We start from the raw sequence: 17,079 nt of genomic DNA, 5'->3' as shown, positions 1-17,079 counted from the left end.
TGTACCAGTCGCTGTCACATTTTTGTTCAAGATTATTGTAATTGTTTTTGTGATGTATACCCCTTTTTCACATGGAAAGAACCATGGAATAAATGGCATTAAATTAATAATAATAATGTGATCCAGACTCACATCTACTGAGACAGAGGTTGGTGGTGGTGGCAAACTGACTAGAAACTTTATCTGCTATCCAACCAACAACCTTTTCACACTGCTCTGGCTTCAATAGTGGTGTTCCGCGGCCCCCTAGAAATTGGGACAGGAAGGTAGTTCGACATGACGTGGGTGTTTGCTGTGCTCCCTCAGCAGGCACAATTTCATCTTGCCCACAGCCTCGGCTTCTACGTGCACTATCACCATCACCATAACGTCCACTTCCCTGTCCCTTGCCACACATCTTCCCATTATAAATGGAGTTTAACATTTGTCACATTGCCAAAAATGTCTGCATTATTACCTCAGTAATATAGGATCAAGTCTGATGAGATGACCACAGTTTTAGGCAGTACCCTGGGAGTCAGAGATGCTTCCAGGGGTCTTCCCCATGCTGTTCCCATGTCACACACCACATGACCAGATAAGACAGTAAAATGTTAAAATGACATTTCCTGGAGAATTCATTTTTCACGTTGAAACCATCGTAAAAGAGCAAAAACACATCAAAAACGCTACGTGTGAACATAGCCCTAGATATAGAGGAGCATTTTTGTTTTTAATTTGCCTTATATACAAGTCATTACCCTGGAAAGGATGTTTATTAACATATTTCCCAGGAAAATCCATTTTGGTTTAGTTCACAGCAGTGACCTGGGAGTCAGAAATGCGTCCAGGGGTCTTCCCCATGCTGTCCACATGTCATTTGAGAACTGTTCCCATCGATTTGGGCAATTTTTAGGCCCTCTGCAGATCGCTGGGGGGGGGGGCGCCAGAAAAATGCTCGAGTTTCCCATATCCCATAGACTTACAATGGGCTCGTTACTCAGACCGAGAGCTCGAGCATTCAAATTTGCTCGACCCGAGCAACGAGTACCTGAGCATTTTAGTGCTCGCTCATCACTAATTATTAATATGGTATTAGATGTAGAAGTTCACTATTCTGGTCACACATGTTTATATGAGATTTATGTGCTACGCAGAATAAAAAAGTATTCTTTGTGGTCAGACCATTTAGAAATGTAAAACACAAGTTGCCATAATCTTACTTGTCCTCTTTTTTCTTCTCTCCATCTTTAGGCTACATGGTACGTTTTCCGCTGGTGTAGAACTTTATTACAAGTGATATGATATTACATCAGCCATGTACAGTACTTACCCTTGCAGGTTCCATTTAGAAGGATGAATCCAGTATCGCAAAAGCATTCATAGCTGCCATTCGTGTTCATACAGGATCCATTTACCCCACAAATAAGGACATTTTCAGAACACTCATCGATATCTGTAAAATTATAAAGAGAAAATGCATTTGCTGATAGAAACAGTAGGTTATTCTAGAAGTTGTAGGATAATATTGGGAATAAGAAAGGTTTATACAGAGCATCCAGCTGTAAAACTTGTACTTGTAGAAGCTTGGATATCCATTATATGGAGTAACAAACATATATACTCACCCGTACATTCTATCCCATCACCAGAGTACCCGACCCTGCATGTACAGATGTAGGAGCCGTCAGTGTTGGTACAGTTCGCCCAGAGACTGCAGTCGTTAGTTGTTGTACACTCATCAATGTCTGTGCAGTTTTCTCCACCATACCCTTGGTGACAATCACATCTGTATGAACCAGGTGTGTTGGTACAATTTGAATGGAGTGGGCACAAGTTTTCATTTTCCAGGCATTCATCTATATCTGCAGTGTTGAGTACAAAAATCTGATAAGCAAAATGCCATAACAACAGTGCAGGTTTTTAGTGGTGGCAGCCACCTTCATAATTTGTATAAGATATTGTCCCAGGCTGAGAGATATTTGTAACATGATGTAATAGTATAACAACTTCACTGCACCATGCAATGATGTCCAAGTATGCATTGGTGTAATTAGAGTCCTATGGGCCCCGGTCAAAATTTCCTCGGCCCCCACCTCCATGTTGTTCAGATATAAGGGCCTTTGTAGCGTTCTAGATCCTATAAAGACATATGTGTAATTATGTCCCCATCATTGCACCTTCCTGTAATAATGGCCCCATCCTGGCCCCTTCCTATAATAATGTCCCCCGTCCTGTCCCCTTTCTGTAATGATGTCCCCAGTCCTGTCCCCTTCCTGTAATAATGTCCCCTGTCCTGTTCCCTTCCTGTAATAATGTCCTCCATCCTGGCCCCCATCCTGTAATAATGGCGCTTATCTTAGACACCTTCCAATTAAAATATCTCCTGTCCTGGACCTCTTCTTGTTATAATCTTCCTGATTCTGGATCCCATTCTGCTATAATGACCCTCATCGAATAATAATGTTCGCCATCCTGGACCCCATTCCGGTATAATGATCCCAATCCTGGACCTGATTCTCGTATAACAACCCACATCCTGGGCCTCTTTCTTGTATAATGTCCACTCTGTTTTCCAAAACATTGATTAAAAAAAACAAAACATTCGTCTCACATTCCCCAGCTCCCAAGATGATTGGTGTCCTCTTCTGTAGCAAGGCATGACTTCAGTGGCATGCGCTGCTCGTGACTGGCACGCCGACATCAACTGTTGCCCTCGTGGCCGACGGCGTGTATTGCAGCACAGGTTGTCAGAGGATGCCTGTGCTGTAATACACTTCAGCTGAATGTGCGTCCGAGAATGCACATTCAGCTGAAATAGACGTAGGCAGGTCACTCTGTCGTGGTCTCACCCTCTGCAATCATGATCGTTATACCCCTACAAGTATGTTTTTATTATGACACAGTTAATGTAATATCAAATATTTGGGGAGAATTTAAGAAACCTTAAAGGGGTTGTCTGCACATAATATTGATGACCTAACCTAAGTATAAGTCACAATATAAGAACAATGGAGATCTGACACCTGGCATCTTTACTGATCAGCTGTTAGAAGCTCCAGTAGTGGCCTGACGTAAGCAGTAAACAGAGTTGAATAGCACGGCTCCATTCAATGTGTAGCAGCAGCTTCAATGTACAGCAGATCAGCTCTAATTTAAGAGAATAGGAGCTGCAGTTTTCGTCAGTGGGAGCTACACATTGAAAAGTGCTGTTCTGTTTAGCTCCAATCAAGGTTTATATCTCTGTTAGAGCTAACGACAGCTGATCGGTTGGGGTGTCATATTCCCAATGATCAGATCTTGATGACCTATACTAAGAATAGATAAATAATATCATATGTCCACCAACCCTGAAGGGTTTAATGTCTGGCTTCATTAACTAATTTTCTCATAAACTAATGGGAAATTCTGAATTTTAAAAAAAGGTTGCTCCATTCAGGAACCAACATGAGAGAATCATTACAATCAGTGTCTCTCACTCCCACACATAAATGCATTTATACTGTATATTGAGAACTGTGTAATTCTTATTCAGAACACAGAGATTAATTATTTATACATTCATCAATATCTGTAAATATATTAAACTATTTTAATTAATGCCTACCTTTTAATAAACTTATAAAATAAATTGCGATTTTATTTTTTAATTTGTATGTGAAAAGCTAAGTAGTTGCTACCAAAAGATGTACATAAATGTATAAGAAAGTACACCATACCATCACACTTGGAGCTGTTCTCTTCATTCACTATGTAGCCTTCGTTGCAAGTGCAAACGGGTCCACCGGCAGAATTGAGGCAATTATGTTCACAGTATGTTGTATTTAGCTTGCACTCATCAACTGTAAAAATTCATATAAATGATCATTACATTCTGACTACATTTTGTAAATCCTTTTTGCAAAACTCATTCTCATTTTTAAAAAATCAGTTTTATCTGAAATACGAACTGGTATAAAATGAACAATTTTTTTTATCACTATAAATAAAAATAACCCGTAAGTCGCTTACCCGTACAGTTAACACCATCTCCCGTGTAGTTTTCCATGCATTGGCAATTAAACGATCCGGCCACATTAGAGCATATGGCATTTTCTGAGCAATTATTCAATGTAATATTAGAGCACTCATTAATATCTAGAATGAAACAATTGAAGATATTACCATAAGTGCACTGAATACTTATATCATTATTTATAGGCTGTTAATGCTGACATGATGATAAAAACAGGACAGAAAGTAAAAGCAGATAAGTTTATGACTTTCTCTTTCACAACAATACAACACACTTCTGTACAAATTATGCATCTCACTGATATAGGATATATTCACATAAGTTACGTTTGTTGCATAATTTTTGATTCATCAGTTCGATAAATCGGATCTATCAAAAGGGTTGTCCACTACTCGGACAACACTTTCTCAATCACCATGGTTTCCCCTTATAAAATAATAAAAGCTATACTGACCTCCTGTACTGGTGCCATTCCAGCGGTGTTAGCACCGCCTCTTCCGGTACTCGCAATGACATTATTCTGTCATACAATCACTTCAGTCAATCAGCGGCCGCTTCGCTCTCTCCTCCTTCGGACAAATCAACATGCGGAGGAAGTGAAAGAGCAGCTGCAGCTCTCACTTCTTCCGGAGATGAGTATAGATGTCATTATTTTTTATTGGGGAAACATGGTGATTGAAAAAGGTTTTCTAAGCAGTAGACAACCCTTTCAAGGGTTCTCATCTCTGCAAGTAAATGGATGTTTGCAAGCCTTATTGAACGGCAATGTACCAATCTGCCATGTGTGAATACAACCTTAAAGATTATCTAGACTGTTGTAACCATTTTTATATTAATTTATTGTGTTTAACCATTTTGAGAATGGACCACTTACCCCCGTTCCTGACCAGGCACATTTTAGATTTTTTGCAGTTTAAAGAGCTATTAATTTTCTTCTATTGTTCAGATATTTAAATAATTTTTGCATCCTTTTGCTATACGTACTTTAGGCTTTATTTTTATGTCACTTTCATATTGTCTTTTTACTGGTGATATCGGGCAATATCGGCGGGGAAATCTAGCAAATATATGTTTGTTTTTCACTATTTGTTATTTTTTTTATATGAACTCAAAGGACCACTAAAATACATTAAAAAAATGTGTTCCTCTTTCTGTGACAATCATTTTTATGTATTGGACACATTTGCTTTCAATGGGAGAGGGGCTAGTAACAGAGAGTTGGATTGACTGTGCCTTTTGTATTCATTAATTAATTAATTTATTAATGTTTGCATGCTTGATTTATTGACTTACTTTTTTTTTTTATAAAATTTCCATTTATTTCACACATTGTGCACCCCCTAAAGGTTATAAAAGACCTTTGGGAGCATTTCAATATTAAAATATATTTTTATTTCCCTTGTAACTAGGACTGGTATATTAACACCAGTTACAGTGAAAAGCATCCTGCTGGCCGCACAGGAGAGCTGAGAGGGTCTCATAGGATCTATGAGCTACTGCTCCCTCCCAACACCCAACGATCACATAATCACCGGATCCAGAAAAGTAAGCACTGTTAGTGATTCACATTACTGTATAATTAGCCCTTTAATAGCGCTGTTTATACAGTGATAGAGAAGGAAAAGACATTAATAAACCGTTTTTGCCTTCTCTATGCAGTGTCCACCTGTCTCTGACAGCAAGATCCCAGCTACTATGCAGTGACATTTTGGAATCCGGATGTTTAAAATATATCGGTGGACCAGAATCAGTTAGACTAAAAAAAAATTAAGCAACTTTCTAAGTAATCTGCAGTAAAAAATAAATAAAATTCAACAATCTTTTAAGTACAGATCCAATTCAGTTGGAAATAAGGAAGGTATGTACAGAGTATTCAGCTGTTAAACTTGTACTTCTAGAAGATTGGATATATATGGTTACATTCTTCAAAAAAGAAACCTCCTAAAATTATAGCTTTAAGTGTCTGGTAGTATTTACAAAAAAGCAATGATGCCATTCCAGTTTTTTTGTACTGTACAACATATCCATATATTGCCTAAAGATCCATTGATTGTGAAACATGCTGCCATTTGATCCATTTCGACATCTGCAGATGTGTTACATTTAAAGTTAATGAAAGTTCAACAGTCAAATTCTGGATCAAATAAATGTGGTCCAGAATATTTCAAAGGTTAATCATTAATTTTTGTTCTGCACTGGATATTCAGTTACAGTACTTGACGTACTACATAAGCTACTACTCGTTATTTTTTGTGCTCAATAAAATATAGGGTACCTTAATGGTACAAAAGTACTTGTTTAATAGTAAAGAACGTTATGACTGGACACTGGCAAAATAAAAAAAAACTTGAGAATTTACCCGAAAAGGATGAGCATTAAACTACCTACACCACAATACTTTCTACAGAATATTGATGTTAAAAAGGAACTTTCACCAAAATTTTCCAGTTGAACTGGACACAGGATGTTACAGTGGCTGCAGAGCAGAATAAAACATTTTTTTATTTTTTTATCTATTTTTGCCTCTCCATTACAGATATATTAGCAATCAAAGTATTTGACCCATGATGAGTTAGTTTTTGTTTAATTCAAGTGAGTGTTATCAGTTAGTTTTCACTGGGGCGTGTACTTCTTCCCATTATGTGATGCTGACCAATCATAAGCACTCAGCAACTCTCAAAAGAATGAAGAACACGCCCCCAACTGTCTAACCTAAGCTCCTACCATCTCCCTACACTCAGCAATCACGTAATCGGTAGGTCTGGAGGAGGAAGCATGGAGGAGGAAGTACTGTCAGTGCATCCTAGTCTGTATACACAAGCACTGGTTTAATGCAGTGTATACAGAGATCTAGAAGGTATATAATAATAAACCCTGTTATCTTCTCTCTAGTGATTCTAGCTGTGTCTGACAGTCGGCTTCCAGCCCTCACAGCTGCACAATCTCCTACGAGCTACTTAGCATGCATTGATGTTTTAGAACATCGATGCAATGATAAGTGTGGACTGCCTGGACGTTTATAGTCTATGGGCAGTCCAGAAGTAGTTAAAGCTATGTAATCTAAAGATGCATTGGTGTTTATTTTATTGTATCAATTTATTCAATCTCCATTTCTCTTCAATCTCCACAATTATGGACATATATGGACATATTGTCACTGGTGTGTCAGATGTGACAGTGTGACGGTGTGTCGCCCTGTAGTTGGCTGCAGAAGATCTCTTCATTTGGCATTACAGACTTCTTAGCTGTTTAACTCTAAGACCCAGCGGCTATCTCCTTCCTGCTAATTGACACCCTGGCCTCGATGGTTAAATAGTGTCACTTTGCAGCAGGAAGGTGCCAGTGATACTCACATGCTTCCTTGTGAATCCTTGGAGATCTCAGACTGCTATCTTCCTCTGTGATGCTAGGAAGATGCATGGAGTTATCTCCCTGAAGTCGGACAATGCTAAGCTACTTTCTTCCGTGTTTGTCTCCCTTGTTGTCTTTAGTCGTTAGTGAGGATCGACTGGTGCTCATCACCCCTTCCCTATACAGGGCCAAGCACTAGGGAAATAGAGGGCTTAGGTTCTCGTACGGCGATTGGTGAGGAACCAATATAGGGACGTTAGTGGAGACAGGGTAATATCAGATCAGGCTAGGAGGTCTCCACTCCCCCTTTTCCCTAGAGTCTGGGCTCCTTTTCCCCCTTCCCTTTGTGTTGCACTTAGTCTTTCAGACACCTTGCGTGACACATATTTATCAAGGAAACGGCTCCACTATTGTGGTGCAATGTGAGTCGAAAAGCTGTCTTTAATTACAATTTAATTACAATTTCTGCGCCTTGTCTAACAAGTGGGCATGTCCTCACTGAAAAGCGGCATGGTTTGGCAGAAGAGGGGCATAATCTAATGTGCAAGAAACTCTGCCAAAATTGTGTCTCAATTTTTTGGCACAATTTAAGCCAACTATTAGGGTAGACTTAGACTAAATAGTGTAGCCCAGATTTATCAAACAGCATTAACCCCTATGATAAATCTGGTACTTTTTTAAGTCTAATGTATCTTTGCACTGTCTCAGAATTAGAACGTATTGCCAATGTGCCCCATTGTCTTTAGATCCTGCAAGAACGAACCATAACTTACCGACACAGCTGTCATTGTCTTCTGTGTACCCTGACTGGCAAACACATGTAAAACTACCAATTTCATTCGTACACAATCTTCCTGCTCCTTTGCAGTATTCTTCATTGTCACATTCTACAATATCTATGGAAAATATATATATATAGTTTATCTCCAGAAATAATGACAAATTGAAATTACCATTGATTTATAAATACATTTGTGCACAACTGGTTCTTTTTATATAGAAATGTTGAATTAAAAGTAAAGAAAGCATGAAATGCACTATGAAAACATGTTCAGTCTTGGTGCATCAGGCGCCAGAATATTTGGCATTGTTCCATTCTTATAGAATTACAGTACATTTACGTATACTAAAAATCACTATGACTTGTTCCTGTCTGAGCAATCCACAATCAATGCCTACTCTAAATGTATAAAAATGGACAATTACCATTAGTGTTAAAAGTAAATGAAGATCATATGATATTTACAGTTACAATACATACAGTACAGACCAAAAGTTTGGACACACCTTCTATTTTAAAGATTTTTCTGTATTTTCATGACTATGAAAATTGTACACTCACACTGAAGGCATCAAAACTATGAATTAACACATGCGGAATTATATACTTAACAAAAAAGTATGAAACAACTGAAAATATGTCTTATATTCTAGGTTCTTCAAAGTAGCCACCTTTTGCTTTGATGACTGCTTTGTGCACTCTTGGCATTCTTTTAATGAGCTTCAAGAGGTAGTCACCGGAAATGGTCTTCCAACAATCTTGAAGGAGTTCCCAGAGATGCTTAGCACTTGTTGGCCCTTTGGCCTTCACTCTGCGGTCCAGCTCACCCCAAACCATCTCGATTGGGTTCTGGTCTGGTGACTGTGGAGGCCAGGTCATCTGGCGTAGCACCCCATCACTCTTTTTCTTGGTCAAATAGCCCTTACACAGCCTGGAGGTGTGTTTGAGGTCATTGTCCTGTTGAAAAATAAATGATGGTCCAACTAAACGCAAAACGGATGGAATAGCATGCCGCTGCAAGATGCTGTGGTAGCCATGCTGGTTCAGTATGCCTCCAATTTTGAATAAATCTCCAACAGTGTCACCAGCAAAGCACCCACACACCATCACACCTCCTCCTCTATGCTTCACGGTGGGAACCAGGCATGTAGAGTCCATCTATTCACCATTTCTGCGTCACACAAAGACACAGTGGTTGGAACCAAAGATCTCAACTTTGGACTCATCAGAGCAAAGCACAGATTTCCACTGGTCTAATGTCCATTCCTTGTGTTCTTTAGCCCAAACAAGTCTCTTCTGCTTGTTGCCTGTCCTTAGCAGTGGTTTCCTAGCAGCTATTTTACCATGAAGGCCTGCTGCACAAAGTCTCCTCTTAACAGTTGTTGTAGAGATGTGTTTGCTTCTAGAACTCTGTGTGGCATTGACCTGGTCTCTAATCTGAGCTGCTGTTAACCTGCAATTTCTGAGGCTGGTGACTCAGATAAACTGATCCTGAGAAGCAGAGGTGACTCTTGGTCTTCCTTTCCTGGGGCGGTCCTCATGTGAGCCAGTTTCTTTGTAGTGCTTGATGGTTTTTGCAACTGCACTTGGGGACACTTTCAAAGTTTGCCCAATTTTTCGGACTGACTGACCTTCATTTCTAAAAGTAATGATGGCCACTCGTTTTTCTTTACTTAGCTGCTTTTTTCTTGCCATAATACAAATTCTAACAGTCTATTCAGTAGGACTATCAGATGTGTATCCACCAGACTTCTGCACAACACAACTGATGGTCCCAACCCCATTTATAAGGCAAGAAATCCCACTTACTAAACCTGACAGGGCACACCTGTGAAGTGAAAAACATTTCCGGTGACTACCTCTTGAAGCTCATCAAGAGAATGCCAAGAGTGTGCAAAGCAGTCATCAAAGCAAAAGGTGGCTAATTTGAAGAACCTAGAATATAAGACATATTTTCAGTTGTTTCACACTTTTTTGTTAAGTATATAATTCCACATGTGTTAATTCATAGTTTTGATGCATTCAGTGGGAATGTACAATTTTCATAGTCATGAAAATACAGAAAAATCTTTAAAAGAGAAGGTGTGTCCAAACTTTTGGTCTGTACTGTATACCAACAAAAAACAAGTGCGTGAACAATAATATAAAAAAATATATCAAATTGTTTTCATAATTACATTAAAAACATAAAGGGACACAGGAAGATGTGGATGAGCAAGAACCAAAGATATCAGAGAGTATGAAGTGCTTCACATAAAAACATGATACATAAAAAGGTGCTGAAAGAAGCAAAAAATGCTTAAAAAAAAAAAAAGGAAAAAAAAGTTAATTGCATGTGAAAAGTAAAGTGTTAGGCCCAGAAAAATAGTCCAACAATCACAAATAAATCTAAATAAATCAAAGCTATGATCATACATTTGATGATTGTAGTAATAGGAATGTCTATCGGATACTCTTAACCTACTGATCATTTATTGTTATTTAGGCAATTGCTACAGTAGGTGACTGATCTGCTATGTGACAAATTTAACATGTCTTAGAGAAGCTTTTTACATTAGCGCCTCTCTCATTGTTAGACTGGTAGTTACAGTGCATTGTGAAAGTATTTGGCCCCCTTGAACTTTTCTACCTTTTGCCACATTTCTGGCTTCAAACATAAAGATATAAAATTCACATTTTTTGGGGAAGAATCAACAACAAGTGGGACACAATCGTGAAGTGGAACAAAATTTATTGGATATTTTAAACTTTTTTAACAAATTAAAAACTGAAAAGTGGGGCGTGCAATATTATTCGGCCCCTGCAGCAAACTCACTCCAGAAGTTCAGTGAGGATCTCTGAATAATCCAATGTTGTCCTAAATGACTGGTAATGATAAATAGAATCCACCTGTGTGTAATCAAGTCTTCGTATAAATGCACCTGCTCTGTGATAGTCTCAGGGTTCTGTTTCAAGTGCGGAGAGCATCATGAAGACCGAGGAACACACCAGGCAAGTCCGAGATACTGTTGTGGCGAAGTTTAAAGCTGGATTTGGATACAAAAAGATTTCCTAAGTTTTAAACATCTCAAGGAGCACTGTGCAAGCGATCATATTGAAATGGAAGGAGTATCAGACCACTGCAAATCTACCAAGACCCAGCCATCCCTCTAAACTTTCATCTCGAACAAGGAGAAGACTGATCAGAGATGAAGCCAAAAGGCCTATGATCACTCTGGATGAACTGCTGAAGTGGGAGAGTCTGTTCAGAGGACAACAATCAGTCGTACACTGCACAAATCTGGCCTTTATGGAAGAGTGGCAAGAAGAAAGCCATTTCTCAAAGATATCCATAAAAAGTCTTGTTTGAAGTTTGCCACAAGACACCTGGGAGACACACCAAACATGTGGAATAAGGTGCTCTGGTCAGATGAAACCAAAATCAAACTTTTTGGCCACAATGCAAAATGATATGTTTGGCGTAAAAGCAACTCAGCTCATCACCCTCAAAACACCATCCCCACTGTAAAACATGGTGGTGGCAGCATCATGGTTTGGGCCTGCTTTTCTTCAGCAGGGACAGGGAAGATGGTTAAAATTGATGGGAAGATGGACGGAGCCAAATACAGGACCATTCTGGAAGAAAACCTGTTGGAGTCTGCAAAAGACCTGAGACTGGGACAGAGATTTATCTTCCAACAAGACAATGATCCCAAACATAAAGCAAAATCTACAATGGAATGGTTCAAAAATAAACGTATCCAGGTGTTAGAATGGCCAAGTCAAAGTCCAGACCTGAATCCAATCGAGAATCTGTGGAAAGAGCTGAAAACTGCTGTTCACAAACCTCCAACCTCAATGAGCTCAAGCTGTTTTGCAAGGAAGAATGGGCAAGAATTTCAGCCTCTTGATGTGCAAAACTGATAGAGACATACTCCAAGCAACTTGCAGCTGTAATCGCAGCAAAAGGTGGCGCTACAAAGTATTAACTCAAGGGGGCCGAATAATATCGCACGCCCCACTTTTCAGTTTTTAATTTGTTAAAAAAGTTTAAAATATCAAATAAATTTTGTTCCACTTCACGATTGTGTCCCACTTGTTGTTGATTCTTCCCCAAAAAATGTGAATTTTATATCTTTATGTTTGAAGCCAGAAATGTGGCAAAAGGTAGAAAAGTTCAAGGGGGCCAAATACTTTCACAATGCAGTGTATATGCTGCTGATTATCATTAATTACATTATTAGTATTGTCAGGGCCGGACTGGCCATCTGGCAATTCTGGCAAATGCCAAAAGGGCTTGTCTTGTCGTGGGCCTCCTTGTCTGCTACACTGTTATAAGAATCTGCATCCTCAAGACGCCCATACTGTTAACAGTTGTGACTGAGCACAAAATTGCTGGTTCCATGACTTACTCCAGAAGGCCACGGGAGTCCCTTCTGTCTTCGACCTGCTGCAGGCCAGCACCAAGCAGGGGACGTCATCGGTGCAATGACGTCACTGCATCGTGCTGCCAGCATCCACTGCGAGAATGGATGGAAGAGGAGACAGATGCTGCGGGGGATGAGGTGTCTGGATTAGGTGAGTAAAGGGAATTAATTATATCATACTATATAGGGGCTGTGAGGTGAACCATCAAAATATATAAGGAGCTGTGAGGTGTACAATCATACTATATAGGTGGTGTTGGAGGGACTATCATACTATATGGGGGGCTGTGATGTGGACCATCATATTATATAGGGGCTATGGGGGGTCCATCATACAGTATTGGGGCTATGAGGATCTTCATAGTATATGGGGGATCTATCATACTGTGTGGGGTGGCTGTGGGTGGATCATCTTACTGTGTAAGATGGTTGTGGTGGACATTATACTGTGTGGAGGTCTATAGGGACATTATCTTATGTTGGCGGCTGTAGTGACTATCATACTGTATGGAATGTTATGGGGGACATCAAACTGTATGGGGGCTGTGGGGTCCTCATTCTGTATGGGGGGCTTTGGTGGACATGTGGACATCATACTATGTGGGAGTCTGTAGTGCCTCTTATACTGTATATTGGGGGCTGTGGTGGATGCAATATTGTATGGGAGGCTGTGGTGACAATCTTACTGTGCAGGGTGCAGTGAGGCATCATACTTTGTGTAAGATTTGTGGGGCAATCATGCTGTGTGGGGGCATAATACTCTACGGGGGTCATGAAAGGGGTATCATAGTGAATGAGACCACTTAGGGGCAATTCGTATCCTTCTGCATTTCTTAAAATGTTGGGAGATCTGCTCTTCTTTGACTGTGACGTGATAGGACTTTTTCTATGAGTGCCTGTTATTTCTATGTATGCTTATGCTCAGGAGCATTATTACAATAAAGAGGCACTGAGGGTCATTATTATAAGGAGGAACAATGGGGGATTGTTAGCATTTTAGGGGAAGCTAGGAGTCATTTATTATTAATATAAGAAAGCACAGGGGACATTTTTATTATTATAAGGAGGTACAAGGTCATTATTATAAGAGGTGAAGGAGAAGCATTATTAAAGGAGGCACAGAGGAATTCTTATAAGGTGTCACAAGTTGTGTTTTTTGTAGATGTGGTAGAATGTGAGGAGGATCCTGGAAAATCAGTGAAATGAAGATGTCCATATGTTACATTTTGTAGGGATGATCATACGCCCTTTCTGAGGAAGTAAGACACCCGAAACATACGTTAGAGGGCTATGTCTGGTAACTATAGTATGGACCTCTTCACATGTGTGCATATACAGTATATTTATCTGCTTTACCAAGAAGCACTTGTGGTTGCCTTAGAATTTATTTGTACTTGCACTTGCATTTCTGTTTACCAAATTAAAATACCTAGGCAAAATGTTCAAGTGATCTTCTTCTGCATAGCGGAGTTACACTCTCCATTAATATACATGCTTTTTCTCTACTGATGTCTTATTTATATTGGTTTATTTATATTTACCTGTATATATTAAGGGGGCATGTGTGTGCATATATGTCTCTCTGCATATAAGTGAACATATTTATATGGTATTTAATCTGGATTTATTCTATGCATGTGACACACATAGGTTTTGTATACCAGCTGTTTTCATTCTGCAGTATATCTTTTTTACCTGTTTTTATAATTTCTTTGTATACAAATAAAGATTAACTATTTAAATGAGTTTTTGTATGGAAGTATTCTTTGTAGGTTTGCTATTTTGTAGGGATGAGTTATGGATGGAAGTAGAGGTCATGGTTGTCTGAACCGAATGCAAAGGAAAAGGGAAAATGAATGACAACAGTCAGCGAGACTTCACTGGTGAGAACCTGCAATATATACCACTGCAGAGCACTGGTATAAAACTGATATTACCACTTCATGGTCACTGTATGGCGGTAATGTAGAGGACATATTGATACTCATGCTAGAGCAACTCCATTTTGTCTGCTCGCTTTAAAATCATGTTATTATCACTCCTTGCATAACATACATTCTTTCTTTCTCTTCCCATAGAACTTCTCTCACACTAACTTTTTCTCAAGAGAACATTTTGTCAGACACTCTGTTATCTAACTTGTTTAGGCCAGGTTCGACCTTGTAAAATTTCCATAGTGCTTCAAACTAACAATGATAATATGACCATATATGTGTTTTCCGTAATAATTGTACTAATATCAGTTAGCCTATAGTATTGTAGTATGGCTGTAGAGTTGATTGGCTATTTGATATACTCAAAACAATATAAAATGCTAAGCAAAATAAATGGGATCAGAGATTCTTTGAATTCTCCCAATACAGAACATTGTTTCCGTTTGGTTTTCTGTGGATTGCAATCAACATAATAATTTGACACTCACTTGGTCAACCGTGAAGGGTTATTGCCCTCCCTTAACAGTAATATCAGTCTTAGTACAGTGTTTTTGGTTAAAGTAGTTGTCCAAGCTTGAAGTTAAAGTCTGCAGTGACCCTACGTGACTGCAGACTTCTGAATCCTCACAGAGCTCACGCGCTGTGAGGACTCTCCAGTGCTGGCCCTGGAAGTTTTATTGCAAATCTTTAATAGCATTTGTCTTTTTATATAGGCCAAAGGGACTTTTGGGGCGATTGTAACCCTCAGACCTACTGTAGTTACACCCCTAATCATGTGACCGCAAGTATGCGATTTGCATACATGAGGTCACGTACTAAGCTAACTAGACTTGCACAGCCTTGCTCAATACAAGCAAAATTAGAAAAGCCGAGTACAATTAGTCAGAATGGGCCTGTGTGATTTGAAATGCCAGGGCTGAATTTCAATCTCAGTCCGTATGGTATTCGTTGTAGCAGCTCACCTGGCATTCTGGTTTTACCAATTTATATGAGACCTACGTGCCTCTCAAGGTAGAACAGTATTTTTGTGGGCAGACACTTTAAAAATGTAAAAATACAAGTTGTCATAATCTTACTTGTACTTTTTTTCTTCTCTCCATCTTTAGGCTACATGGTAAGCTTTCCCGCTGGTATAGAACCATATTATAATGTGATGCTATATTACATCAGCCGTGTACTTACCCTCGCAGGTTCCATTTACAAGCGTGAATCCAGTATTACAAGAGCATTCATAGCTGCCATTCGTGTTCATACAGGATCCATTTACCCCACAAATGGTGACATTTTCATAACACTCATCGATATCTGCAAATTATATAAAGAAAATGTATTTGCTGATAGAAACAGTAGGTTATTCTAGAAGTTGTAGGATAATATAGGGAATAAGGAAGGTTTGTACAGAGCGTCCAGCTGTAAAACTTGGACTTTTAGAAGCTCAGATATCTATTATGTGAGGTAAGGAACATATATACTCACCCGTACATTCCATCCCATCACCAGAGTACCCGTCCCTGCATGTACAGATGTAGGAGCCTTCAGTGTTGGTACAGTTCGCCCAGAGACTGCAGTCATTAGTTGTTTTACACTCATCAATGTCTGTGCAGTTTTCTCCACCATACCCTTGCTGACATACACATTTGTATGAACCAAGCATGTTGGTACAATTGGAATAGGCTGGGCACACGGTGACATTTTCCAGGCATTCATCTATATCTGCATAGTTGTGTACAAAAACATGATAAGCTAAACACCATACCAACAGTCCAGGTATAAGTGGTGGAAGCCACCTTCATAATGTGTATAAGATGTTGTCCCACCCTGATTGATATTTGTAACATGATGCAATAGTATAATAATTTTACTGCACCACATAAAGAAGTCCAGGTATGTTTTTATTATGAGAACAGTTAACATAATATCAATTATATGGAGGGGAGTTAAGAAACCTTGAATGGGATGTCTGCACATGATATTGATGACTTATCTTTAAGGTTGGTCATCGGTATCAGAACAATGGAGATCTGACCCCTGGCATCTTCACTGATCAGCTGTTAGAAGCTCCAGTAGTGGCCTGATGTAACCAGTGAACAGAGCTGAATAGCACGGCTCCATTCAATGTGTAGCAGCAGCTTCAAGGTACAGCAGATCAGCTATAATTTAAGAGGATAGGAGCTGCAGTTGTCAGCATTGTGAGCTACACATTGAAAAGGGCTGTCCTGTAGATTGCCATTCAATATTTACATCTCTGTCAGAGCTAATAACAGCTGATCGGTTGGGGTGTCAGGTGTAAGGTTCCCATTAATCATATTGATGACCTATACTAAAAACAGGTAAACAATTTCTTATATCCAACAACATTGAAGGGTTTAATGTCTGGTTTGAATAACTCATTTTCTCATAAACTAGTGGGTAAGTCTGAATATTAAAAGAGGGTTGCTCCATTCAGGACCCAACATGAGGAGAGAATCATTACAACCAGTGTCTCCCACTCTGGAGGACCCCACACGCCTATGCATTTATATATTGAGTGCTATGTAATGCTTACTTTCCCTTTGGTGGCACTTCAGGGAAACTGATCAGTTTCTTTTGAGTTTCCCTGAAGAAGGGGGGAGT

At 39.3% G+C, this 17,079-nt stretch overlaps 1 protein-coding gene across 9 annotated transcripts in view; it reads right to left on the bottom strand.

The window, feature by feature from the left end:
• Positions 1-17,079, bottom strand: part of LOC141259357 (uncharacterized) — a 374,844-nt gene that overhangs the window by 296,919 nt on the left and 60,846 nt on the right. For all 9 annotated transcript variants that reach the window (XM_073675221.1, XM_073675224.1, XM_073675227.1 and 6 more), the window contains exons 30-36: positions 15,943-16,179; positions 15,649-15,771; positions 8,119-8,241; positions 3,991-4,116; positions 3,699-3,821; positions 1,608-1,844; positions 1,313-1,435 (exon numbers count right to left, since the gene is read on the bottom strand). In XM_073675221.1, the coding sequence (XP_073531322.1) occupies positions 1,313-1,435; positions 1,608-1,844; positions 3,699-3,821; positions 3,991-4,116; positions 8,119-8,241; positions 15,649-15,771; positions 15,943-16,179 (1,092 nt within the window). The remainder of the gene's footprint in view (positions 1-1,312; positions 1,436-1,607; positions 1,845-3,698; positions 3,822-3,990; positions 4,117-8,118; positions 8,242-15,648; positions 15,772-15,942; positions 16,180-17,079) is intronic.

Source organism: Phyllobates terribilis, unplaced genomic scaffold, assembly GCF_046119375.1.
Source record: "Phyllobates terribilis strain yellow unplaced genomic scaffold, ASM4611937v1 Scaffold_3__8_contigs__length_932513732, whole genome shotgun sequence".
Lineage (NCBI taxonomy): Eukaryota > Metazoa > Chordata > Amphibia > Anura > Dendrobatidae > Phyllobates > Phyllobates terribilis.
This window is presented reverse-complemented; position numbering and strand designations above follow the sequence as displayed.